Source organism: Dunckerocampus dactyliophorus, chromosome 15, assembly GCF_027744805.1.
Source record: "Dunckerocampus dactyliophorus isolate RoL2022-P2 chromosome 15, RoL_Ddac_1.1, whole genome shotgun sequence".
Taxonomy (NCBI): domain Eukaryota; kingdom Metazoa; phylum Chordata; class Actinopteri; order Syngnathiformes; family Syngnathidae; genus Dunckerocampus; species Dunckerocampus dactyliophorus.
The window spans coordinates 20,470,755-20,497,500 of record NC_072833.1 but is presented as its reverse complement, the minus strand read 5'-3'; the positions used below and the strand labels follow the sequence as shown (position 1 = coordinate 20,497,500).

The 26,746-nt window shown below is 45.6% G+C and overlaps 2 protein-coding genes across 2 annotated transcripts in view; both read right to left on the bottom strand.

Annotated features, from left to right (window-relative positions):
- Positions 1 to 10,472, bottom strand: part of LOC129168205 (insulin receptor substrate 2-B) — a 21,924-nt gene extending 11,452 nt beyond the window's left edge. The window contains exon 1 of the mRNA XM_054753200.1: positions 6,234 to 10,472. Coding sequence (XP_054609175.1) covers positions 6,234 to 10,173 — 3,940 coding nt within the window. The 5' untranslated portion in view covers positions 10,174 to 10,472. The remainder of the gene's footprint in view (positions 1 to 6,233) is intronic.
- A 5,309-nt stretch (positions 10,473 to 15,781) lies between these two features.
- gc2 (guanylyl cyclase 2) lies at positions 15,782 to 26,727 on the bottom strand. The gene is made up of 24 exons (XM_054752948.1): positions 26,434 to 26,727; positions 26,238 to 26,366; positions 26,001 to 26,180; positions 24,513 to 24,630; positions 24,151 to 24,452; positions 23,954 to 24,085; positions 23,788 to 23,891; positions 21,899 to 22,017; positions 21,752 to 21,836; positions 21,592 to 21,688; positions 21,382 to 21,504; positions 21,224 to 21,304; positions 20,983 to 21,159; positions 20,423 to 20,579; positions 20,201 to 20,350; positions 19,986 to 20,134; positions 19,766 to 19,929; positions 19,404 to 19,596; positions 17,690 to 17,864; positions 16,826 to 16,924; positions 16,666 to 16,760; positions 16,517 to 16,602; positions 16,322 to 16,422; positions 15,782 to 15,928 (listed from the first exon to the last, which is right to left on the bottom strand). The coding sequence occupies exons 1-23, from the start codon at positions 26,725 to 26,727 to the stop codon at positions 16,323 to 16,325; spliced, it is 3,309 nt and encodes a 1,102-aa protein (XP_054608923.1). The 3' UTR covers positions 15,782 to 15,928; position 16,322.
- Positions 26,728 to 26,746: the final 19 nt, after the last annotated feature.

Sequence of the window (26,746 nt, the reverse complement as noted above, 5' to 3'; positions counted from 1 at the left end):
CCCACGCACACACAAAGTAGAAATGGGTGTCTTGTTACGAGAGCTGCCATAAATTCACGTCAGCCTGGAAATAGATGTGCAAATATAGCAGGCCGCTGGCCATGGTGGTGGTAATGGCAAGGGAAAAGGCCAGCGTCATACAGCTTCCCTTCACATCTTTTTTGACCCCGTCACCGCACCCAGTCACCCCATGGACAGCCCTCTTACCTTTACCCACCTTGCAATCCCAATAATTGGGATTCAAGGATTTTTCCAGGATTTTGCTGACTTTTTTGTGATTGTTGCAGCCTAAAATGCCTGATTTTGTAGAAGCTTTTTAACAAAGTTGCAATGTCTTGAGGCTTATTTTTTAATAACATTGCATCACCTTGTGATTTTATGAATTTGTTGTCAATATTGAGTGTTTTAGGTGTTTACTGCGCTAAAACAGTTGGAGAAAGTTAAAATTGCAATAAATTGTTGTGGTTTTCCCTCTATGTAAATATAACAGGGAAATTTGGTGAAGAATAAGTAATTAATGAATATAAAGAACAAAAAAAAACATCTTACCAACATGGCACACAGAAATGTGCAAAATGGGCTTCATTCAGCCACAACAAAGTACACCTGTCTCCTGTAAGGAAAAGACTAAAAATGATACCCCAGCCCTCAGATGAGAAAAAAATAAACAAAAAACTTTCAGCTAAAATTCATTTATGCTGAAAACAACAATGCTAATACTTTCAAGGGACTAGAGAAATGTCCTTTCACTTTCTAAACCAGTTGTACACCAACTACTCTCAGTTATATCCAAGATTCATTCACTCCCAGTATTCTCTTTTTTTCCTGCACGGAGATTCTGTTGCTCCCTTCCTGTGTGTCTCTCTGTGTTGCTTCTTGCTAGAGTAACCTGGGCCTTCCCTCACACATACAAACACAGCGAGGCACAGCTCTTACTGTCTCACTCACTCGGCTGCAGCAGAGAATATGAGGAAAGCGACGGAAGAAAAACAATATAACACTTCACTTTAGTGCCACGCTGTTAGGGACCGTCAATGAGAACATTCTAGTTTTTTCCCTGCAAGCTTTTGAGAACTCTTCAGTGTTTTAACATCTATAAGTTGCAACTCAGTGAGATAAACAAAGATCGATGCAACTGTTAATCCACGTCCACCATTATCTAAGACTATTATACAGCGTTTCATTTCACTTCATACTTCCATGCAGGATTTAGGTTAAGTTGATGTCTTCATTAAAATCATTTGGAAAATGTTCCAAGTAATGTATTTAGTTGTAATTTTATATATTGCATGTTTTGAAAGCAGCTACATTGTTACATAAAATGTAATTTAGTCTAATAACATGATGTTTTGATTATTTCTTATTTCGTTTTGTTGTTTGTTTTTGAGCTGTTTGCAAATACTCAGTGGTTGCAGATGGAATTTTTCAATAGCTAGATAATATGACAAATTCATATTGGTAAGCTGTTTTTGTGAACAAGCCCTTTATGCCAAGCCATGTACAGTCGACGCCCCTACAACGTAACTAATCCGTTCCGAGAACCTTTATGTTATGGGTTTTTATGTTATACGAAGCGTAAAATACATGTAAATAGCCTAATCTGTTCCACAATCTTCCCAAACTCACCCCTTTGGCACTTCAAAATATTCAAAGTCCACCAAATATTGTGGGAAAATATAAGAAAACATTAGCATAAACATAGTAGAGTAACATTCCAATATAAAATAAGGTAATAAATAAGATTACTGTAAATGAATAAAACTGAAAAACAAAAACAATCCTACCGTTCACGAGATGTCTTGATCAGGAGCGCAAGTGGAGGCAGGAAGGAGGAGGAGGACTAGCCTGAGTCGAAACGCGACTCAAGGAGTCTAAGAGTCAGCTGGTGTCACAGACAAACGCACACACACTACACGATAATGCTGTGTGCAAAAGTTTAATTTGTAACTTAACTTAATTGTTTAAGTTAGTTTCAGGGGGACTACGAAGAGGAAGGAGTTTAAAGAGACAAGCCTCTCTCTCACACAAACTCACGTACGTGCTGTATAAGTCAGCCAATGAGATGAGAGCGTAAGCGGTGCCCCGAAAATCAGCCAATGAGAGCGTGATGCGTCAGAAGGCGTCACCAAGTGTTAGTCTGAATTTGCACCGACTTGAGGCATTAATAAAGTTGATTGAAAAAAAAAAAAAAGACTTGCACTGACTTGACGCTTTATGTTATATGGAATCTCTTCCGTAATACGATGCAAAAACTTTACATAAATTCTTTATGTTCAGTGGAATTGATGTAAAAGGAGGTTTATGTTATGCGAGGTACTACTGTACGAGTTTAAAAACACCTCACATTAGCCTATGTACTACCACTTTCAGGTGAATGCAGCCACTTGTTTTTATTTTAAAATGCTCAACTATAGTATCAAATTCTATGCTAACGACCAAAACACACTAAATGTATGTACAGGTATTTTCATTTCACAGGCAGAGGGGAAGAGTAATGTATGGAGTCACTTCACAAAAGACTCAACAGTTACGTTAGATGCAACATGTGCAGTGTGCAAGTTAGCCAGGGCTCTAGCACCAGCACAGCAAAGAACACTACGGATTTGTGGCAACACCTAAAAGTAAATCATAAAGATTTAAGGCAAGATAAGGCATGTCCTTATGTGTTACTAATTAAAGTTCCTTGTTTTAATTTTGTAGTCTTCTGCGTCTTTGTGTTGAATCCTAATTTGGGTATTATAAGAATTTATGTTGATGTACAGTATACAGTATATCCCATGTATGTTCTTATTTCATATATTGGCCGGTCAATGTGTCGGATATCGGATGATATAACGGATATCAGCTTTTTTCAGCCCCCAATATTGGTATCGGCCCCAAAAATCCCAGTCAGGATCTAGTGCTAACAAAGTAGTAAGGAGTAGGAGTGACGTTGACTTTTTGAAGCAGCACCACAAAAAACATCATGAGGGAGGACCACAGCTCCCTTCCCACCGCTGTCCAAAACATTTGCAGAGTGTGAGAAACTCCTACAGGGTGGCAAAAAGCCATTAGCTATAACAGAAAAGACACAGCCTGTCGATGAGGAGTAATATTGACTTTAAATGCTTCAGCCAGCACCTTTAGCACCAATAAAACTATATTGCAGATGCATCAAGAAGTAAATGGTTCCATTTTTGTCATACCTGCTGTTGCGGACTCTGAGTAATGTCACTTGATCAAGCCTTTTCTAACATGCCTCTCTTGATGCGCCACCTGCCCTCCACCATCCCAAACACCCACTTGCAGAGGCTGCATCACACTCAGCACTTGCAGTAGTATCGCTGGCATGAAAGTAGCTTCATGTGTGGCGTTTGGACACAAAAGGCTGTGTCAGCTGGATGTCCCTCACCTCGCACCAGCCCACTCCCTAATCCTCAAGTAACCAGGTGCGCCTCTATCTAGCAGCCAAGAGGAGATGCATTCCTGAATGATGATGATTTCTCTTTGTGACACTCCGCCGTCACAGTCAGGGTTACAGTGCCGGGTCAAAGTGTAGGCAGCCGTGACACCGCATACACACCTTTCCCCTTTAAACACACATGACAACAGTCCTGTCCAGATGGAGCTGATGGGGCGGGGGCCTTGAATCAACACACCCCTTCATCTCCATTGATAAACACATGAGTCAGCAGGCGCCTTGCACAGTCCTGACTCATGCACACATGGCACATTTGGGAAGGAAGTGAGGCAAACGACGAAGGGTTGCCAAAAATATCCAAATTTTTTTTCACGCAAAATAGGAAGGCACACATTTGACCTCTCGGGGTGAAGTGCAAGTGTATGTCAAAGCAACAGGGGGCGGTAGAACACCAAAATGTGCATACTACATATTTGCTAGAACTGTGAAGAAAGGCACAAAAACAAAAGGCTCATGAGGACATAACCGTGATACAGCAGGAACTGCTTATGTCAACACCCCTCAGATTGACTGCCTGATGTGACATATGTGCTAACCAAAACAAAAAATAACCATTGCTTGCCCATTTAGTTGCGACTTTGACCAGAGACATAAGGAGAATGGGTGATGATAGGATTTTTGAACCTATGGCAGTCTGTTAACTTGGTTTTCCTCCATTTGTGCATATTTTTATTTTGATTCTTCTGTTTTCATATGATGTTGTATACTCTTATCTAACAGAGCTGCTGCCGTAATTTCATTGTATGCCTTGACCACAGTAAAGCTTTCGTACAACCACACATCTTTGTGGCTAACAATCCAAAAACAAATAAATGGGTGCATTTTGTTAGTTGCGGTGGTAGAATCCGGGTTAATAGTGCCATGCTTTTATTTTGAAGCTTACTTTTCATTAAACAGGAAGTGACTGTGTGCACGTTTTAATGCTGTGTAACTAGATAGTAGTTATGTCACTGATGTCGTTTTACGCTGCTTAGCGATAATGACAACGTTACCAATAAAATAACATGTCGACACAAACGGATCCATTTTTCCCACAAATTACCCTCTTGGGTCTTTATTTTTATGTCGACAAAAATGGTTGGCCATGTATGTCAGCACTTATTATGACAATCAGAAGGAGAACACCAAGACTGGGGCTTGATTAGTTTGTTCAATGGGTTGTCGACATCAGCAGTGCCAACTTAAGCAGGTTCCTCTGTATGAACAACGCATGCTATTTTTTTATTTATTTGTTTTCATCATCGTTCTTGTGTCGCAGTCATTGACCAAGGTAGATGCGGTGTGCGTGCCATCACAAAGAAAAACATCAGTGCATGCACGAACAAACACAGAAAACGCCGAGAGCCGAGTCGACATACACAAAAAATAGGTCCTCCTCTCATTCGCTGTGGAAGTGGTAGGTTTTTGGCTTCTTTGTCCTTCTTCCCCACTCAGTTTGAAACACTAAGTTTACAATAAGTCAATTGTAAAGGATAACTAGTTAGCTCAGTAGCTTGCTATGCTAGCAGCGGCCGTCTGTTATGTTCTTGCATTGATACCTTAGCCTGCACAATGTGATGTAAATAAAGAATAGGAGTGTAACAGTGTGACTCTTGGAGTGTTATTTCATGTCTACAGGGCTCTAATAATGTTAAAACCCGTATTTAAAAAGCCATAAATATGTTTTCAATGAGCAAAGTAAGAAAATATTCCGTTTATTAATACTGAATCCTACTTTGCGGAAATTCACTTATCACGGTCGGGTCTGGAACCAATTAACCATAATAAACGAGCGACGACTGTAATTTTAAAAGCCGAAATGAAATGAGCAGAATAGATCCCAGCTAAACATGTTAAAATCAAACCAGTTACTATTTCGGCAACTAAATCAAGATCAATTTTGAGGGCTTTAACATGCTCACAAATGTAACAAATCCTGCCAGCATGTGTACCCTGGCAACAATTTACATACTGTATTATAGGGGTGCTGGATGCACAGTAGCGCCCCCATCGGAGAGTGAGAAATACCAACCACCAGTGTGGGATTGACAGGAAATCTGGTACACATGTTCAATTTGGATTTGGGCCGCTTCCTGTTTTCTATTGTTTTGTGTCAATATCTAACGTGGCCTGTGTTATATCTGAAATATTTGCCGGGAGCCAATAGCAAATAAGCTGCGGACCATAAATGGCCCCCAAGCCACCCTTTGGACACCCCTGCCCGATATAAACCTACTGCCGGGCACATGTGGACCTCAACATGAATCACAACCTACTGCATTAATATTGTATACGTAGGCCAATACATTTTTTTCAGTTATTTTTTTTTGGGGGGGGGGGGCAAAGTCAAATATATTAGCCAATGATGGATGACTTGTAAAAAAGTTTTCTAATCTGTGATTTTTCAATTAAAGGCAATTTCAACTGTAGATGACAGACTGATACTTTTTGAAAAGTTGTTAAATATCCAAATTTCGGTCATTTCTTTAACTTTTTAATACTTTTTTTTTTTTTTCAGCGTGACCCTAACCATCTTTGTAATGTTCTGGTGGAGGCCGTGTCTAATGTTACTTTTTAATGTTACTTAATGTTCCTTTTTAATGTGCCATTGCCAACAAAAAGTGAGCAACAGGCCACAGATTTTAAAACCCCTTCACTTGTAGTTGATAGAATGCAGCTATAGCACACATAATAATAACAATAATAATACTGAGGCTTGTTTTGGACAATTTCTATGAACACATTTAAAGTCATCTTCCCCACACATTTCACAACAAAACATAACTGTACTCACCCTTTGTTGTTGTGGCGATTCCATCTGACTTGGTTAAGTCTATGCTGGCATAGGCCCCATTCTCTGACGTCATGAGGCCCTCGCTGGCGCCTGCTGAACAGGCGGCATCCATGCGACTCTCATCGCCCCTCAGCTCCAGGGCAATGTAGTTGAGGCCATTCTGGTATCCTGTAGACATGTTGTTTCTGTACATTCCACCGGCGGAGGTGGTGGTGCTGGATGTTGTGCTCAGGTCTGATGCACTGGCTTGGGCTTGGTCAGCTGGCAGGTCCCCGACACCCTCCACAGACATCCACACGCTGTCAAAAGAGGCCAAGCTGGCCCACCTGGAAGCTTGGCCCTCTGTTGTGAGTGATCCATTCGAGGTTGCAGAGTCAGCCAGTGTCGGGTGGGCAACGGAGGGCGGCTCTCCAGAGGGTGTTGAATTAGAGGATGAGGTGGAGGAGAACGTTTCTGAGCTGTGTCTCCTCCGCCCTTGAGGGTCGGCCCGGACAACCTTTGGCTCCTGCTGGTGTGACAACAACTTTCCAGGGTTCATCGGGGGCAGGTTGGGGGAGGAGTAGTGTCCCTCTATCACACAGAGATGCTGCAGCATAGCAGTGGGGCTCATTTGAGTCCTTTCAGCAGTGCTGAATGTCATGTCTGTGTAGTCGTCACCCGATGACCTCCAGTGACTTCCAGCAGGGACCCCCGGGGAGTCCAGTGTGGCCGAATTGCTAGCCAGGGGTCGGATATAGCTGGGCGGGTTCCAGGGCGCCACAAGGCTGGGTCTGGGTGACTGGCTCTTACCCAGACTCCCATTACTGTCGTGATGGTGTAGCCCCACCTCCATGCTCATATAGTCCTGGCTGGCTTGGGGAAGCATAGGGGAGTGACGGTGGTCAATGGAGGCCAGGGAGGGGGCATCATCCTGGGTGGCAAGATGGTAGGCGGGGGGCTGCTGTTGGTGGGGGTAGTGATCGCCAAAATCAATGTTGATATACTCTCCGGGACTGGGCGGCCTGTCAGAATAAGTGCCAGCAGCGGCGGCCGTGGAGGAGGTGCCTGTTGATGAGGGGGATGGCTCACTAACTCGCAGTGGACCATGGAAACTTCTCCTGCCTAAAGGGAGCCGGTTGGGTCTGACGCGTCGGTCAGCCATGGTGGCAGTCGTGTGGTGAGCTCCGTAAGGCGGGGGTGGGTGTGAGGGCGTGGCACTGCTACCGGCCCCCCCTCCCTTCCTCTCGGGTGTTGATATGGAAGCTGTGGCAACTGATGAGTAGACAGGTTTGGCGGGGGAACTCATGGGAACATAGTCACCAAACTCCTTTTTATCACTCTCCCTGGTCGGGGCCTTGTAGGAGCGGGGGAGGGAGAAATAAGGGCTGTAAGACTTGTAGGTGCCCTCAGGGGCATTGCATGTGCTGCCACCTTCCAGCTTGCAGCCTCCACTGCTGGTGCTGAAAGACATGTCCATGTACTCTCCATTCTCAGGTCTCTCAGCTATGCTGCCACTCCCGCTTGCACCTGCTGTGCTGGAGGCCTGCACTGGGGGGGGCGCGCTGCCACTGCCCCCTGGCAGCATCATCATGTAGCCGTGGGCATCGGCGGACGACTGTGACTGACGCTGGGCTGAGCGACGACACAAAGATGGGCTATGAAGCTGGGGGGAGTGGAAGATGGGGTGGAAACAGGGTTGCATGGGCATGTAGTCAGGGCATGTGTCCTTCGGGGACGCAGCCACACCGCACATCATGGGCATGTAGCCGCTGTCTTCCTTGGCAGAGGGTTCACCGGCAGTCTCCGGTTGGGACTGCATGGAGGGGCGGCTCTGCTGGCTGTGCTCGGAGCAAGAGCTGTAGTCGGAGCGCAGCGAGGAAGTGGAGGATGAAGGGCCGCACCGGAGCAGCCCCCCGCCAAATGCAACATCAGCCCCTTCATCCAATGAAAAGTTGGTTTGGGTCATTTTCTGGTAGACTGCCACTCCAGGGCCACCAGTGGCACCGCCAACAGTTCTGGAAAAAGAGTGCGTTCTCCTTCTCAGTGAAGAGAAGCGCTCATCCTCTGTTGTTGATGTGCTCTCATCTCGGGGCGTCTCAGTCCCACTGGTGTTCCCAGAGCCACCACTGGTGCCAAACACCTCCCGGTTCCAACTCATAGCCATGTAGTCGTTTAAGCCGTTCTCCTCTCTGATTGGCGGGGTGTTGCCAAGGGAATCAGGGGTGTTGCTCCGCACGCGGAAGTATTTGAAGTCGCCCGGGCTTGATCCATACTCATCAGAGGAGTTAAAGCCACCATCAGATGGTGAGCCACATATTGAGGCACTAGATGGACGGGTGAGGGTGTCTGAGACAGAACCATGGCCACTGCTGGAGGACACGCTGACAGGGCTGGTTGTGGCGGGGAAGTGGGAGACTGGGAGGGAGGCGGAGCGGGTGTGGTAGGTGGATGATGATGATGATGATGATCCAGGGATGGCCCGGACATAGCGACCCACTCCGGTGCTGGTCCCGGCATTTCCTGTCGCCGCACCACTGCTACTGGCGCTATACCCCTCTGCACGGCAGTGCTGAGCTCGCACTGAGTGAAGGTGGACCAAGCTTCCTGTGGCGGAGTGAAAGGGCCGGTTCATGGTCCCTTCTCCCTCGCTCGATGTGCGGAAGCGGTAACCGCTGGCGCCGGAGCTCTTGCTTGACGGTGGCGTCCCCACAACTGACTCAGTCCTGGACCGCCGCTGCAGCCCCGTCTGGCTTGGTGGCAGGTTGCCCAGGTGACGCCGCGTGGTGATAAACGGCATCGGGTTGGAGCCTGACGACTGGCTCTTACTCCTGGGCCGAAACTCTGCGAATGCTTTGAGGGCTTTCATGGTTTCCAAAATGGTCTCATGCATGTTCTGGGCCACGACTGAATCATCCACCTGCATCCATATCTCCCCTGGACCAATCGATGAGGAGCGACCCACCTCGATGAAAAAGAAGCTTTCAGAGTGTCCACATCGCCTGATGTTCATCAGCTGGAGGTTCACACAGGGCGTCTCAGAGTTCAACTTGACCAGATGAAGGGTTTTGGATGAGAGGCATAGGCGGTAAACACCTGTGAGGTTTTTAGTTTGACCAAGTCCTTTAGGTTTGACGTTCACCTGCCACACCTCCTTAAAAACAGTACCAGGGGTGACAGTACCATATCCGTCATCCAAATCGTCTGCATCCAAATGTCCCTTCTTGCCCTCGCTCATCAACTCGCTGACAGCAACATACCAGTCCTCCTGCTCCTGCTCGTTTTCAGCCACAATGGCAAAGTACTCGTCCTTCGTGTAAAGGGCAATGAGGTGTTTGTTTTTGGAGTCTGCCCTCTTGTTTACAGTGAAGCACTGGTAGAGGTAAATCACCCTCTTGGGCGAGGAAGGGCCCACGGCTCCACTGCTGGACCCTGTGGCCACCGAGCGCAGGCTGCTCCGGAATTTCTTCTCACTGTCGTAGTACTCCAGTCGGCTGGGGCCCAGGTGGCTGGTGGCCCGCAACACAAAAAATCGCTTGTGTCCATGCTTTTGCTTGCGCAAGTATCCACACTTACGGATGTCGTCCGCCGCGTCCGAGGGGTTTGAGACGCTGACAGCGGCGTATACATGTCCGCTGGCGCTGGTGCTGGCAGCGGAGGGGGGGGCGGCGGGGTCCTCGGCGGTGTGGAGGTGGCTGGGGGACGACAATTTCCTGCCTGGAGACTCTGCGACGTCGGCGGCGAGATGATGATGATGATGCGTTGCCAGCTGATAGTGATGCTGATGGAGGTGGCTTGATGGCGGCAACTGATGGGAACGAGAGCCGCCTCCTCCTTCTCCGATGTTAATTAACGGGGAAGGGGGTTCCCCCCCGGTTGAAGACTTGGAGCCCACGTCCCTCTGCTGCGTCTCCAGCATCAACATCGCTGCCTTGCCTTCCGGGTAATTTGTGAAATTTGCCATCCAGATGAACCAAAGGTCACTTTACTAGTAAGCTAATCCAAGTGGACCACGACCCCATTCTTGTATCGGGAAACGAGCTCCCGTGTCCGGCTAGGCCAGCTAACGTTGGCTCGCACGGAACGATTCTATCTTTTTAGCACAATTTAGTGGCGATGCAGATATTCCAATTGAGGCTTTTTTTTTAAGAAGTGAAGCCTACCGTGTGCAGCATGACCGCGGCCGTATTAGTTAGTGGAGGGTCCGGCTAGCTAGCTGTTAGCAACCCGCTGCCTTCTCCTGCTGTACACAACTCTACGGGCCAGAGCACAAACAACACGTGATCAAGTGCGTCATCAACTCATGGGCCTGAACAAGAGCCCCAGCTGGTGTCTTGATTGGCCAATATTTTTAAGCGACACACTTCTGGACCAATTGAGATGGGACACTCCTGCTTGCGTCAATGGCTGCGGCCAATCAGTGAGGGCAAAGTTGTACTAGAGTTAAAAATAGGCGTCAACTTTTCTGGGGCTTATTTAGAATGTGATGTGGACGTTGCCGGTGGAAAACTGATCTCAGACCTGCAGACACACCAGAAAGCCATAGAAGGGCTTGTTTTCAAAATGACAAAAAAAAACATATAAAAATAGTTTGTCTTTCACAAATCGTAAATTAATAGAATTTTTTATTTTACACCACCTTTGTGTTTTCTATATTAGATGTATCCAGATGCAAAATAGAGGTACTTTGTTTTAACCTCTGTGCACCTTTTCCTGTGTTTTGCATCATTATCTAATTGTTGATTAATCTCCTGTGGAGTTTGCATGTTCTCCCTCGTGCTTGCATGAGTTTTTTTTATGCAACACTATGCATGCTAGGCTAACAGAAGACTCTAAATTGTTCATTAAGTGTGAATGTGAGTGTGTCCTACAAACCTGTGATCGACTGGTGACCAGCGTAGCTGGAATAGGCTCCAGCAATAGAAAATGGATGGCGATTAAGTCGTCACGCAAAAAGCAAAGTTTGCCTTGCAGGCTTGATCACGTGAGAGTCCTCTGATGAGATTGGACACGGGCCCAGCGACAATGTCAGTAGCGGTCAGGCCAGCTGAGGTGACCTGACGCGGCTTCACCGAGGCCTTGCTGTGTCCACAGGAACCTGGATCAAGTAGGGCTCCTTGGAGCAACTGTGTTCTTTTAGTGCACTCAGCCTTCCAAGCGTCTACTACTAAACTACTCTTTTCATGCAGTGAACTGTGTTCTTTCCCTCCACTTTTCACCTCATGAATCTGGTTACAGGGACAAAAATGGCTGACAAGGTGACAGGTGGAATACAGGCGGGCCAGCGAACAACTGGACTCGTGTGGCTTGGGTCCGACCCAACTACGCAAGTGCACATGCGTGAAATGTCTTGCTCTCTAGACACGACAAGTGTAGGAAGCACTTTTAATGTCACGATCTACAATATGAGCCTTCTAACGCAGTCAGTGTTGCAATGTGATATGATTTTAAAAGTGCCCTCTGTCTCATTTATTTGATCGACATGCACCCGTGATTGACAATAATAGACGTCATGTCTGTAGACACACAGGAGACAAAAACGTTAGTCTTGTCCTGCGTGAGAGAGAATGGCAATATAAAGAAGTAAGAATCACACGACATAAAAAAGGCTTTAGTTGTTTTGCAAAAGCTCGTCAGTGTACCCTCTGCTGGCAAGGACTTGCACTGCAGCCATTGTGCTGCCAACAAAAGAGCAGAAACACGCTGAAACACACAAGAGGCACACAAAAGGAGGGCATGTTGGTCTTTGTTACACACACTCACCCCGTTAATTCACTACAAGTACAGTTGCCACATTGCTGCTGTTGCTAGTTTGGGATATTCAACTTTTGGCAGCATTTAAAGGTCACTAAATGAACATTGTATGTCAGTCCTTGTTAAATTGGGGGGGGAGGGTCATCCAGTATCCTGTATCAGTTCCATAGTAGCGTGATGACGCCCATCTTTTTCCTTTCTTCTATGTTTATTGTCACAAATATTTTTTATTGTACTGTTCATATTGTTACATTTTTTTATGTTGTTATATTGTTCACAAACAAAAACTTGCTTCATGGAGTAAGTCTTTGGACACAGGAGAGCTTTGGGGGATTTGAACAAGAGCCAGTTTTGCTTTTGTTCTGCACTATTAACTTTCTTTTGGGCTGCATGGTGGCCTCATAGTCAGCAGATTGGGTTCAAATCTCGAAATTGGATGTTCTCTCCATACGTGGGTTTTCTCTGCGTACGCCGACATGCTCCCACATTCCAAAAATATGCATCTTAGATTAATTGGATACTCTAAATTGTCGATGTGTGTACATGTGTGGCTGGCGACCCGTCCAAGGTGTACCCCGCCTGGCCTGAAGCTGTATACAAATTGGATGGGTGGACTTCATTCTGCTGAAACAATTGTATCTAATAATTGTAATGTAATAAATGTGTCTTTGTCCTGTGTTTTGTTTTATTTTACATACTGTATGTTACAGTATGTGTTATGAATGTGAGTGTGAATGGCTGTTTGTCTATATGTGCCCTGTGATTGGCTGGCGACCAGTCCAGGGTGTACCCCGCCTGTTGCCCGAAGTCAGCTGGGATGTCAACATGCCCCCCGACTCTAATGAGGAGAAGCGGCATAGAAAATGGATGGATGGATGTTATGTGTGTGAAAATGACATTGCTCCAACCCTACTGTGAAGTGCTGATCTTGCATTCATTCATTATGCAGTCATACGTTTTTAACATGGCTCTGTAAAGTAGGAAAACATCGCCCTCAGAGACCTGACCCTGACTGAGTCAAGCATGACCCTGAAATGTATGCACTGAGTTTCAACTGCACACGAACACCAAAATAATTGCAAAGGCAGAATTTGCGCTGTAGACAAAGTGAAGTGATGCTTCACAGCTTTGAGACGAAATACTTGCATCCTCGATGCCGCCTCATTGGATCATATTCCCAAGCGTAATCCGCGTGTAATCTTCAAAGGCCATCCCCATCACTCAATGCCCTATAATCGCTCCGATAGATATACTGTATATATCATAAGCTATATGATTCCTTGCCTGCCCCCTAAACCAAATGCCATTAACCCCTTGATATCTGTGGAAATCCCCTTGAAAATCCTCATGTTGGACACCAGCTCAGAGTGCCCCCCCAGGCCTAAATAAAGACCTAGCTTGAACAAAATCTTCACTTGCTAATGTTACAATAAAAAACAACAACATTGTTGTTTCCTATCAGGCCTTATACTGCATGTTGCTGCCAAGGGTGCTTATTTGCGCACTTTTATATTAACCCTTATGTACATTCACACTTAGAAGTATAGCAAAAGGCAGTGCACTGTTACTGCCTGGATGTTACACTGACAATGGTGAAAATCAGCGTCTCTGCAGGTTTACACAAGTCGAATGTAAGATTTTAAGACTTTTTTTTAAAGACCATAATCCAAAAACATGCAGGTTAGGTTAATTGGCGACTCTAAATTGTGCATCGTTGTTTGTCTATATGTGCCCTACGATTGGCTGGCGACCAGTCCAGGGTGTACCCCGCCTGTTGCCCGAAGTCAGCTGGGATAGGCTCCAGCATACCCCTGCTACCCTAAAGAGGAGAAGCAGTATAGAAAATGGATGAATACAATTTAACACCCATTACACATCCTTATCTGCAAAAAAGTACAAAAGTAGAAAAATCAGGCCCGTGGCGCGTGACTGCACAATACAGTGGCGTGAAAGTGTTTGCCCCTTCCTGATTTATTTATTTTTTTGCATGTTTGTCACACTTAATTATTTCAGATCATCAAACAAATTAAAATATTAGTCAATGACAACACACCTGAACAGAAAATGCAGTTTTGAAATGAAACTTTTTATTATTAAGTGAGAAAAAAATCCAAGCCTACATGGCGCTATGCAAAAAAGTGATTGCTCGCCCTGTTAAAACATACTGTAACTGAGATTAATTGAGATCTATCAGTCTGGAAAATGTTATAAAGCCATTTCTAAAGCTTTGGGACTCCAGCAAACCACAGTGAGAGCCATTATTCACAAATGGCAAAAACATCGAACAGTGGCTGGCTAACCTAAAAGTCCCCAAGAGTGCAGCGACGACTCATCCAAGAGGTCACAAAAGACCCAACAACATCCAAAGAACTGCAGGCCTCACTTGCCCCAGTTAAGGTCAGTGTTCATGACTCCACCATAAGAAAGACACTGTGCAAAAACGGCCTGCATGGCAGAGTTCCACGACAAAAGCCACTGCTGAACAAAAAGATGTTTAAGGCTCGTCTCAACTTTGTCAGAAAATATCTTGACCTTTTGGAAATACTCTGTGGTCTGTCGAGACAAAAGTTTAATTTTGTGGAAGATGTGTGTCCCATTACATCTGGCATACTGTGAAAGTAACGCCGTATTTAAGAAAAAAAACTCATACCAAAATATTGTGGTGGTAGTGTGATGGTCTGGGGCTGTTTTGCTGCTTCAGGACCTGGAAGACCTGCTGTGATAAATGGAACCATGAATTCTGTTGTCTACCAAAAAACCCTGAAGGAGAATGTCCGGCCATCTGTTAGTGATCTCAAGCTGAAACCAACTTGGGTTCTGCAGCAGGACAATGATCCAAAACACACCAGCAAGTCCACCTCTGAATGGCTGAAGAAAAACAAAATGAAGACTTTAGGTTTCGGGGGCAATCACCTTTTCACACAGGGCCATGTGGTTGTGCCCGATAAATTCTGACCATGCAGCACAGGTACTTCAGTTCCATTTTGCTGTTATATTATAGCCTCCTCAAAAATCCAAAAATGTAAAAGCAAAACTGAAGTTTATGCATTTGTTTTAAATAAAGTAACATTTTAAAGACCGTTCAAAATTATATTAAATAGCTGCAATTTGAAAAGAATTTGAGACATTTTAAGGCCTTAAATTCCGACTGTTAGATTTGAGACTTTTTAAGACTTTTTCAGACCTTGCAGATACCCTGAAAATGTTGCATGCGCAGTGCTATCCACTTACTACCTCAATAGTCACCATCTTGGCTACGGAAGGGGAGGGACTAACTCAGGGGTTGCAATTCACAGGCCAGCACTACACTGTCAACATCTGTGCACCCAGGATCACAGGATACATAGTATACTGACTGATATAAGTATTCTATTTGCAACGCAGCCACACACACACACACACACACAGGATTAGCAGGTATTGTGCGCTGTAAAACCATTTATTATTTCTACTATTACTACTATTTTCTGACATCAGTACATCAACTAATCAGCAGAGCGATTTAACGTTTTCACGGCAAACTGTTGGCTATTCTGCTCCTAGCATTTCCTGCTTGTTTTCACAATAAAAGAGCATAAGTAAAAGTGCCGAAGTTAGAGTCACCAAACAAAAGCCCAAGCCTTGTTGCATCCCAGACACAAGGAGAAGGACTTGGGGGATAATCTGTGTTCATCATCTGCTGACAGCGTGTCTGCACATCCCTGCTTTGCTGAGTGGCTGCTTCTCAGTCTCTATTCATAACCCGGCTAATCCCAACTTTCACCAGCAGCATCCCGGCTGGTGCTGAGGTGAAATCGGTGGGTGCCAAAAGTCCAAACCTGAGGTCCCCAGACACATTTTGTCAATGATGCGACATCATGACGTTGACGTCCTCGCACAGTTGCGTAACCACACGGACGTGGGAGATCTTCCTCACTGCCTTGTGGAACACCTGCTTCAGGTCCTTTGGCTCTTTGGGGGCCGTGCTGAGAAGACAAAGCGGAGAAAAGGGGACGGACAAAGAGAATTAACGCAGAATCTGAACAAAATTGAGCAAATTTAACAGTCATATTGATATTTACTTTCGAAAGTCTTAAACTTTAACAAAATTGTTAAACTTGTAAAGGAGAAGAACTGAGTTTTGCCAGCAATCAATACTTCCAAAATTGAGATTGTGATCATTTATTTGCATGAACGTGAGTCACACAAAACCTGAGCGCAATTTGGACATCATGGCGCTTCCTGTTGGTTTTGAGCAGGCCACGTTCTGCTCACAAGCAAACAAATAATCTTTTGCCAAACTATCTTTGCCTCCACCGTTCCCAGCATTCCCAACCAAAACCAGTAATGTTATACATTTTGGGAATGCATAACATTACCTCAGTTTTTCTTCTTTGCAAGTTGTTCCTGCCGCTGTTTCTCGGCTTGCCGTTTCTTGTACTGCGCTATCTCGGCCATCTGCAGCCCGTGGGCCATTTGCCTGTTGGGATGAAGTCAACAGTGTGAACACAACACGCGCGCACGCACACGCATGCACACACACACACACAGACAGTCACTTAGTCTGTTCCTACCCTGACTTGAGTTCTGGAGGTACAGGAAGAGGTTTGGTGAATCCCTCCCTCCCGATAAGCCAGTAGGTCTCCTCTGTTCCTTTCCCCTGAAAGATAAGAGGAAGTTGAGAAAATGACACCCTTAAGATGACATCAGGGTGGAGTCTCACCTTGACTTCTGTCCTCCCCCGTAGCTCCAGCTTGAAGCCCTGGTTGAGCTCACGCAGGACTTTGACGGTGCTCTGGTGCACGTGGATCCTGTATGCTGGAAAGAGGCGAAATAAAGCAGACAGAAAGCGTACGAAAAAGACAGGCGTCCATGACACTCACGGAGCCCGCTGGACTCCATCCGAGAAGCGGTGTTTACAGTGTCGCCGAATAAACAGTAGCGAGGCATGGTGAGACCCACGACGCCTGCTACACATGGACCTGCAGCATGTCACAGTGTCGTCATGACAACAAAATGTAGCATTACAATGTGACGATTTAGTAGGGGGTGGGCAGAAAGAGTTATCTTCTATGTTTATTTTTACAAATATCTGTTCTTGTTTAGTTATATTTACAAATAAAAACTTGACACAGGAGGGCTTTGGGGGCAAAAAGCCAAAGGATGTGAATGACAGCCAATAGTAGTTTCTGCTTTTGTCGTTTGAAATAATTGTATGTAATAATAGGGAATAACTGCATTATTTGGCTGATGTTACATTGTCTTATATTCCTGGATCGATTAGGTCAGTGGTTCTCAACTGGTTTGGCTGCGGGAGCCACCATCACCGCTCAATGACAAGCAGCAACCCACATTGCAGAATTTTTTCAAGTCAAACTTCTCAAATATCTTCTATTTAAAAGGGACTTTTTGCAACACAACATGAGCTGCAGCGGTGAAATGCTGTCCTCTGTGAAATGCGCGCTCTTCTCCAGCAGATATCTGCAGCTGTGTGTCGGACGGACGCACTAGAGGTCTTTCTTCTACTCAACCGTGACAAAGTTTCCCGTAAACATGGCACTGGCGGCGTAGCAAGCAAATAGCACAGACAAGAACGTTAGGTGCATTCAAGGACATTGGTTCTTTTTTTTTTTTTTTTGCCCAGGCATAGACCCGCGCCCCACTGAAAATGGCTTCACTACCCACTTTTGGGTAGTGAAGTTGAGAATCACCAGTTGAGAATCACTGGTTGCTAACTTTGCATCCACCTGTGTGCAGTCCAATGCGTATCCTGACGGGAACATCGGGCATGTGCCGCATTTTGAAGGTTCCCACAGCACTCAGGATGTCGAGTGACATGTTGGCTATCTCTGCCACGTGTCGGTTACCATTGGGAACGGGGACACCTGACGCCACCATGTAGGCATCACCAATTGTCTCCACCTAGAGGGGTATGACAATTTAGAACAAGGGTGTCCAAAGTGCGGCCGGCACCTTGTTTTTTATGGGCCCTCGGCTTAAAAATAAATTAATGAGATATATTCTTATATATTATACTGATTTGCTTTGTCACAGATAACACAAAGCCAGGCGTTTTTTGCTCAGATAGCTTAGAACAGGGGTGCTCACACTTTTTTAGCCTGCAAGCTACTTTTAAAATGACCAAGTCCCAAAGATCGACCTACTACTATAAATATAGAAAGTATATATATTTACTATATTTATTTTAAAAAAATGAGTATGGTATTTATGTACGTTATGTTTATGTTACGTTTATGTACGTTATACATGTATACATGTTATACATGTATATCAGGAATGCACGCACTTTCTCAGCATGCAAGTACAAGTAAAAATGATGTACCTCTTTCTATAAAACATATCATATACAAAATGTAACCTGTAAACTCTGAAATTCTATTGTAAATATTAATGATTAGTATTTCACATTCACATTTTCAAAGTTTACAGGTAATCAAAGTATTCGCTATCATAATTCACTTCAATATGGAAATAAAGATAATTACACATAACTCCTAAATAGTTGTGTACATAACCTGAGTACTGGTAATATGTCAGTCACATTAGCTATGTACAGTAACGTTCATGAGGACACACAGTTCATGTAATACATCCAGTTAGCATTTGCTATCAAACATTACCGATATGCAAGAATTAAAAATGATTATGCAGAAGACAATGCAGCCGAAGTCAAGGCAACATATTGAAAAGGTTTCACCAATGGGCACATTTTTAATTTCATCATGAAATAATAGTTTAAGAAGCGAACGTGTGGAAAACGCAGATTTCTGTAGTAGAGTTCATGACGCCAAGCAAAGCCAGTAAACAATACACTTTTTTTCTACGTAACTAGCCGCTACAAGTGGACAGATAACTTTAGTTATAGATATAGACATCTTACCGCTGAGTTAGTTCATCCATATGTAACGGATGCCAGCGTGTGAGGCTGTACGAGGTACGTTGGTAAAACCTCACTCCCTCTGCCTCAAGAGCTGAGCTGAACACGCGGCCGACAGCCCGGACTTTTGGTCGCGTGGTCAGCGCCCTCGCCTCCCATCACGAAGGTCATGTGTTCGAGCCCCGTTGTGGGCGGTGCAAAACAGGGCGGATTACACATAGTACAATAATAAAGATGAAAGTTGCATCTTCGTGTGGAGCTTGAAACGCTGTGGGGGAGCAAGCGCGAATCAGGAGGGGAGCTCGTGGCAGCTGACTGATGTCATATGACAACTGCAAAGTGACGTTTACACAATCGACCCAACTACCTTGGCGATCTACCTGTCGCTCGCGATTGATGTAATGGCCACCCCTGGCTTAGAATATACTGGCCTACACTGGATTTGTTTTAGCATCTTTAATAAACAAAATAAATCAAAGTGTCCCCAGCATTCCTTGGACACCCCTGATTTAGGAGGGCAAGTTTGTGATGTCATGTGCAACAGAAGGCAGAACAGGTAGCACCTTGTAGACGTCGTGGTTGCCGATGATGGCGTCAAAGAGCGTGTATAGACTGTTGAGCAGGTCCACCACCTCAATGGGCTCACTGTTTGCCGAGATGGTGGTGAAGCCGACAATGTCACTGAAATATAGGGACACGCTGTCAAAATACTCAGGCACCACAGTGCCGCCCACCTTCAGCGCCTCCGCCACAGACCTGAGAAGGACAAAGAGTGACAAGGTGAGCCAATGGTTGTGTCTCAGTTCGCACACTTTCATACTTACACGTAGCTTTGTGAGTGCGTTCACTCAAAAGTGTAAGTATGGACGTGCGCCAACTGAGACACAGCCCATGAGCATGTGCAAGAGCGCCACTGTCATCTCACGGAGGCAGCATCTGCGTCAGGAGCTTCTCTGTCTTCTGCTTCTCAATCTCTAGCTCCTCTGTCCGTTCCCGGATCAGCTCCTCCAGGTTGGATGAGTACTGCTCCAGCATCCGCAGCATGGAGTCAATGATGTTGGTCTTCTTGCCCTTGTTGATGTCCTTGAACTTGAGACAGAAGCCACAAGAGCGAGAATGTAGCGTCACCACAACATCTCTCCTACCTGGTCAAAGATCTCCTCAAAAGTGGGCCTCTTTTCTGGCTGTTCGTTCCAGCACTGCTTCATCAGCTGGATGCACTCCAATGGAGCGCAGTCCGAGCTGACCACTGGGCGACACAAAGGAGGCGGTCTACGTAGCTTCTCAATCACATCTGCAACAAAATGGGTGGAATTGCTTCCTCCTGCTGCTTTACAGTGGAGCTTGTTTGCTGTTTTACCTGCGGCTGACTGATCTAGCATGCAGAAGGGAGGCCCTCTGATCACAACCTCCTGTGTGATGATGGCGAAGCTGTACACGTCGCCGGCCAGTGTCCCATGCAGGCCCGGTTGAGTGGCCCTCAGGATCTCTGGAGCCGTCCACAACAACTCTGCATAGCAAAGAGATGGTTTACACCGTCCTCCCAAAAAAAGTTTGTGAAAACATTTTGGCACTCTCTAACCATCTGCAGGGGGTTCCTCATAGGGGAACCTCTGAGCCTCCAGAACCTCGTTGTAGCCGTAGTCTGTGATCTTCAACACAAAACGCCCATCCACTACACAGTTGCGGGACTTCAGGCGAGAGTGGGACACACCACGGTGGTGCAGGTACTTCATACCCTGAGACAGACAAGAGCGACATTTGCCAACTCACTGTTGCCACTTATGCAATCAAAATGCTAAGTGTATGTACGGTACGCAAAAACATCGACGTAAGCGGTTGTTGACACAACTGAAAATAGCTTCGACCATGTTGATCATGCTTTCATACATGCGTGAAAACAATGTATTTAAAAAATGCCGCATTGTTTTCGTTGCTGTGGTAGAATCCAGGTTAATACTGCCATGCTTTTATTTTACAGCTTACTCTGCACTGAACAGGAAGTCACTTTGTGCTCATTTTGATGCTCTGTAACTAGACAGTAGTTATGTGGCTGTTCTTCTGTATCCTTCGTGATACTGATATAAACAGACCGATTTTTCACAGAAATGACGAATTCCACCTTCTCACTAATCAATGAACCTTAATCAAATCCAGCAGCAATGAGGACTTGAACATCCAGTCTAGCTTGACATCATCACTCAGGAGCAGGTCCTCCAGGCTTCCTCTGGAGCAGAACTCGGTCACAATGGCGAAGACGCCACAGTCGAGGAAGAAGCCCAGGAAAGGGTTGACGTTCTCGTGTCGCATGTCCTTCATCTGCCGGCAGACACGTCAGGTGCATCATTGACATGGACGCAACGCAATCTTATAATTGACCCACCAGCTCAAACATGTCGCTCGTTTTGGGGGTGATGCTGCTAAACGAGCCATCTGGAAGTCTCTTCAGCCACGCCCAGTCCCCCTGGTGGAGAGAATGTGCACAAATCAGCGTCACAAACCTTACAAGAAGAAATGTTGAGGTTGTCGTCTCTGAATCACCTCAAAAATGACCACGTTGGAGTTCTCATAGGTGGCCGGGGATTGGGTCGAGGTGGGTGAAGTGAGGCTTCGCTCCGACCCACTCTTCATGCCGCTGGCCCGGCTGTCGTCCAAGCTCAGCTTCTGGAAAATGACAAATAAAATGATACAAGATGATACAAAAGTTACAGATGTATGACATACGATGTATCAGCCAAGATGTGCAAGGACCTTGTTGCTGAGCGACGGGTTGATGAACGTGACATCCGCAAGAGTCAGCAGGATCTTGTTTGGACCCCTGACCAGTCGGATCTGGTTGATGCGTCGCCTAGGCAACAAGAAACAATTACTTTTTGGCCTTCTAGCCCTAGCCACCTCGTGTCGGACTCACCGAACAACATAAATGAGCAGCACAGTCAGCACGGCGGCAGCGATGGCTGCAAGCATAATGCTAATGGTGGAGAAGAGATCCATGCCTGGAGAGGAGACACACAAGCGTTATTATATGCTCACTAACGCACAAGATGTCCTGTCTCACCTCCTGAGCAGATGACACCAGGCGTGAACCAGCAGGCGGCGTCCTTTCTAGGTCCATAGCCACGAGGAAAGTGAATGTCTTGACCTAAGAAGTGCACCATATCGGCCTTCATGTCGAGCCTTTTATTACATAAAAGAATACAAGCCAGCTTTCAGTTGCTTGACCGTCATAGTGGGACGAGACATTTGTAAGCTTACAAAGGAACGTGTCCATGTCCATCAATTCCTGATCCACCTTGTTCTTTCTACTAAAAGTCGACATGCTCAACCGCTTTTGTCAAAATAAAATTTGAGACCCACAGGGGTAATTTCTATGAAAAATGGGTCACTTTATGTTGACGTGTGTTATAGTATTAACTTTATCATAATAGTGTGAGGCCCGACGGTGGCCTAGTGCTTAGCATGTTGGCCACACAAGATATGGGTTTGAATCTCCGTTGGGCATCTCCGTGTGTGCATGTTCTCCCTGTGTGTGCGTGGGTTTTCTCCCACATGCAACCGAAGTGGTATATAGGTGGACAATCGGCATAGAAAATGGATGGATGGATAATACTGTGGTGTGGAAAAGTGTTTGCCCCTTTCCTGATTTCTTATTTTTTTGCATGTATGCCACACTTAAATGTTTCAGATCATCAAACAAATTTAACAAATGAGTCAATGACAACACAACTGAACACAAAATGCACTTTTTAAATGAAAGTTTTTATGATTAAAGAAATCCTACATGGCTCTGTGTGGAAAAAAATGATTGCCCCCTAAACCTAATAACTGGTTGGGCCACCCTTAGCAGTCAAGCATTTGTGATAACTTGCAATGAGTCTCTTACAGCGCTGTGGAGGATTTTGGCCCACTCATCTTTGCAGAATTGTTGTAATTCGGCCACATTGGAGGATTTTCCAGCATGAAGCGCCTTTTTAAGGTCATGCCACAGCATCTCGATAGGATTCAGGTCAGGACTTTGACTAGGCCACTCCAAAATCTTCATTTTGTTTTTCTTCAGCCATTCAGAGGTGGACTTGCTGGTGTGTTTTGGATCATTGTCCTGCTGCAGAACCCAAGTCAGTGTCAGCTTGAGGTCACTAACAGATGGCCGGATATTCTCCTTCAGAATTTTTTGGTAGACAGCAGAATTCATGGTTCGATTTATCACACCAAGTCTTCCAGGTCCTGAAGCAGCAAAACAGCCCCAGACCATCACACTACCACCACCATATTTTACTGTTGGTATGATGTTCTTTTTCTGAAAATGTGTTACTTTTATGCCAGATGTAATGGGACAAACACCTTCCAAAAAGTTGAACTTTTGTCTTATCAGACCACAGAGTATCAAGATGTTTTATGGCAAAGTTGAGACGAGCCTTCATGTTCTTTTTGTTCAGCAGTGGTTTTGGTCTTATGGTGAAGTCACACTGACCTTACCTGAGGCAAGTGAGGCCCTCAGTTTTTTGGATGTTGTTGTGGGGTCTTTTGTGACCTCTTGGATGAGTCGTTGCTGCGCTCTTAGGGTAATTTCGTTGGCCGGCCACTCCTGGGAAGGTTCACCACTGTTCCATGTTTTTGCCATTTGTGGATAATGGCTCTCACTGTGGTTCGCTTGTGTCCTAAAGCTTCAGAAGTGACTTTATAACCTTTTCTACACTGATAGATCTCAATGTCAGTTATGTTTTAACAGGGGGGCAATCACTTTTTCACACAGGGCCAAGTAGGTTTGAATTTTTTTTCTCCCATAATAAAAAGTTTCATTTAAAAACTGCATTTTGTTGTAAATTGTGTTGTCATTGACTAATATTTAAATTTGTTTAATGATATGACACATTTAAGTGTGACAAACATGCAAAATATAAGAAATCAAAAACTTTTTGATACCACTGTAAATGGGTTCCACTGCACCTGTGTGTTGGCTTCAGCTCCCAGGAGAGTCCGTCTGTATCCAGAAGGACATAATCCAACAGAATGCTTCCAGAACTGTCAGACTTCATGGGATGGCTGAAGCCCTGCAACATTAATTAAATGCTTACAAAAAAGACTTTTGGATAGGACATTTTTCAGCATGTACCTCAAAGTTGTGGCCGCGCACTCGTTGTGCCACATTTCCGCCAGACATCCACTCCTTGGAATGTCGAACTTGCTGCACGGCATGAGCCACAAGGAACACAGAGCTGTAGATGGTGCCGAAGAGAGGCGATACCTGCAGGGCCAAGCAGGAAGCTGTGGATTGGAGCAAGCTTGACAGACCCCTCCTGCTGACATCACCTGCTGGGGCTCCAGGGTCTTCGCCACCTCACCCCTCTCCATGGCCTCCTTGTAGGCCTCAAAAAACGACCTCTGCGGAGAATCGATTGTGACGGTGAGCACGGCGTCGTAGGCCCGCAGCAGCTTGCGGTTGCTCCTCAGCGCCTGGAAGCTGACGTTGCTGTACGGGAGGCTGTAGAGGAGGGTGTCATATGGCAGGAAAAGCAGGGAGCCGTCGATCATCTGCATGTCGTAGGCCGTCTCCAAGAGGAGCTTCTGAAGCTGGCCGCCGATTAGCGCTGAGTGCATGCAGAGGACCACCACTAAGGAGAAGACGTACGTCAGTGGTGAAGTCTTTTTGAGAGACAGAAAAGGAGATTCACCTCGTATTTCTCTCATTTTGCGAATTTTGCTCAGAGTCCTCCTGATGCTGTGAGGTGTGTTCTCCATGACGCTGACCATTCTGACAGGAAGACCGTGAGTACGCAGGGAGTCGGCCACCTAAAAGGTGAAGACACAGTGAACGCTGCCAAAACAATGACAGATCCTTATTTCATATTTGTTATTTTAATGGTTTTCATTATTTATTGTATATTAATTACTATTATAAATTCAACTGATGTATTTTGCTATTTTATTTTCTATTATTTATTAATATTTATTATTACATATATTGTGGCGTGAAAAAGTGTTTGCCCCTCCTGTTAAAACATCTATCAGATCTATCAGTCTAGAAAAGGTTATAAAGCCATTTCTAAAGCTTTGGGACTCCAGCGAACCACAGTGAGAGCCATTATCCACAAATGGCGAAAACATGGAAGAGTGGTGAATCTTCCCAGAAGTGGCCGGCCAACCAAAATTATCCCAAGAGGGCAGCAACGACTCATCCATAAGTCAGAAAAGACCCCACAACAACAGCCAAAGAACTGCAGGCCTCACTTGCCTCAGTTAAGGTCAGTGTTCATGACTCCGCCATTCAAGATCATCTCAATTTTGCCAGAAAACTTCTTGATGACCCCCAAGACCTTTGTAAAAATACTCTGTGGCCTGACATTACAAAAGTTGAACTTGTAAGGTGTGTGTCCCATTACATCTGCCGTAAAAGTAACGCCGCAATTCAGAAAAAGAACATCATACCAACAATAAAATATGGCGGTGGTAGTGTGATGGTCTGGGGCTGTTTTGCTGCTTCAGGACCTGGAAGATTTGCTGTGATAAATGGAACCATGAATTCTGCTGTCTACCAAAAAACCCTAAAGGAGAATGTCCGGTCATCTGTTAGTGACCTCAAGCTGAAACCAACTGGGTTCTGCAGCAGGACAATGATCCAAAACACACCAGCAAGTCCACCTCTGAATGGCTGAAGAAAAACAAAATGAAGACTTTGGAGTGGCCTAGTCAAAGTCTTGACCTGAATCCTATTGAGATACTGTGGCATGACCTTAAAAAGGCGCTTCATGCTGAAAAACCCTCCAATGTGGCTGAATTACAACAATTCTGCAAAGATGAGCGGGCCAAAATTCCTCCACAGCGCTGTAAGAGACTCATAGCAAGTTATCGCAAACGCTTGATTGCAGTTGTTGCTGCTAAGGGTGGCCCAACCAGTTATTGGGTTTAGGGGGCAGTCACTTTTTCACACAGGGCCATGTAGGTTTGGATTTTTTTTCTCCCCTAATAATAAAAAGTTTCATTTAAAAACTGCAGTATGTGTTCAGTTGTGTTGTCATTGACTAATATTTAAATTTGTTTGATGATCTGAAACATTTAAGTGTAACAAACATGCAAATTATAAGAAATCAGGAAGGGGGCAAACACTTTTTCACAGCGCTGTATATTGTTAAATTGTATTTCGCAATTTAGACGTCTCCAACCTTGGTCGCTGTGTCCACCCAAATGTCATCCGAGGAAGAGATGATCCCCACGTGAGCCCACTGGAAGTACCTCATGATTCTCACCAGCACCCAGGTGGGCCTTGGCATCGAGTGTGCGAAGGTTGGGTGGCTCCGAGCATCGTCTAACTCATAGCCAACGCAACCCCATGCAAACAGAGCCTGACGGAGGAGTACATTAGCATGTTTTCGTCACCTAAACTTGAAAATATGACTTACTTTGTTCCAGCCTTTGCTCAGCATTGAGGCAGCATCACAGTAGCCCGGGTTGGCGGGTCCGACATAAGCCGAGGCTTTGGTGTGGAAAGCCACAAATGTCTCCAGAGCTCTCGAGGTATCACACGGTTCCTGAGGAATGACATCCATTCATGTAAAGATCATCCAAAAACAACAGCGTTCTTGTGTAAGTACCTACGTGCAGCACGGTGTAGGCAAATGTGTCAGCGTGGGATAGCACGGGGTCCTTGTTGATGCGGTTCACAGCCAGCTGTGCTGCCACACTGGGCAGGGCCTTGGCGAAGACTGGGTCACATTCCCAGGGGCCCACCACCCCAACCCGAAACAAAGCCCCATGACCAGGGCAGGTCAGCGCACACAGAGAGGCCAGGACCACTACGAGGAACCTTGCGAGGGGACACCCATGTGGGGGTGAGGGGTGGCCGCATGCTTGCTTCCATGTTGTTAGAAGGACCAGACTCCGTCCTTCCATCTCCAAGCTGAGCCTCCAG

Excerpts from the sequence above, each read along its gene's own strand:
- gc2 (XM_054752948.1), bottom strand. The coding sequence starts at position 26,727 with ATGGAAGGACGGAGTCTGGTCCTTCTAACAACATGGAAGCAAGCATGC. Across the intron at positions 21,505-21,591 it reads ACCCGTCGCTCAGCAACAAG|AAGCTGAGCTTGGACGACAG; the intron begins GTCCTTGCACAT and ends GTCATTTTCCAG. Across the intron at positions 19,930-19,985 it reads TTGAGGAGATCTTTGACCAG|TTCAAGGACATCAACAAGGG; the intron begins GTAGGAGAGATG and ends TTCTGTCTCAAG.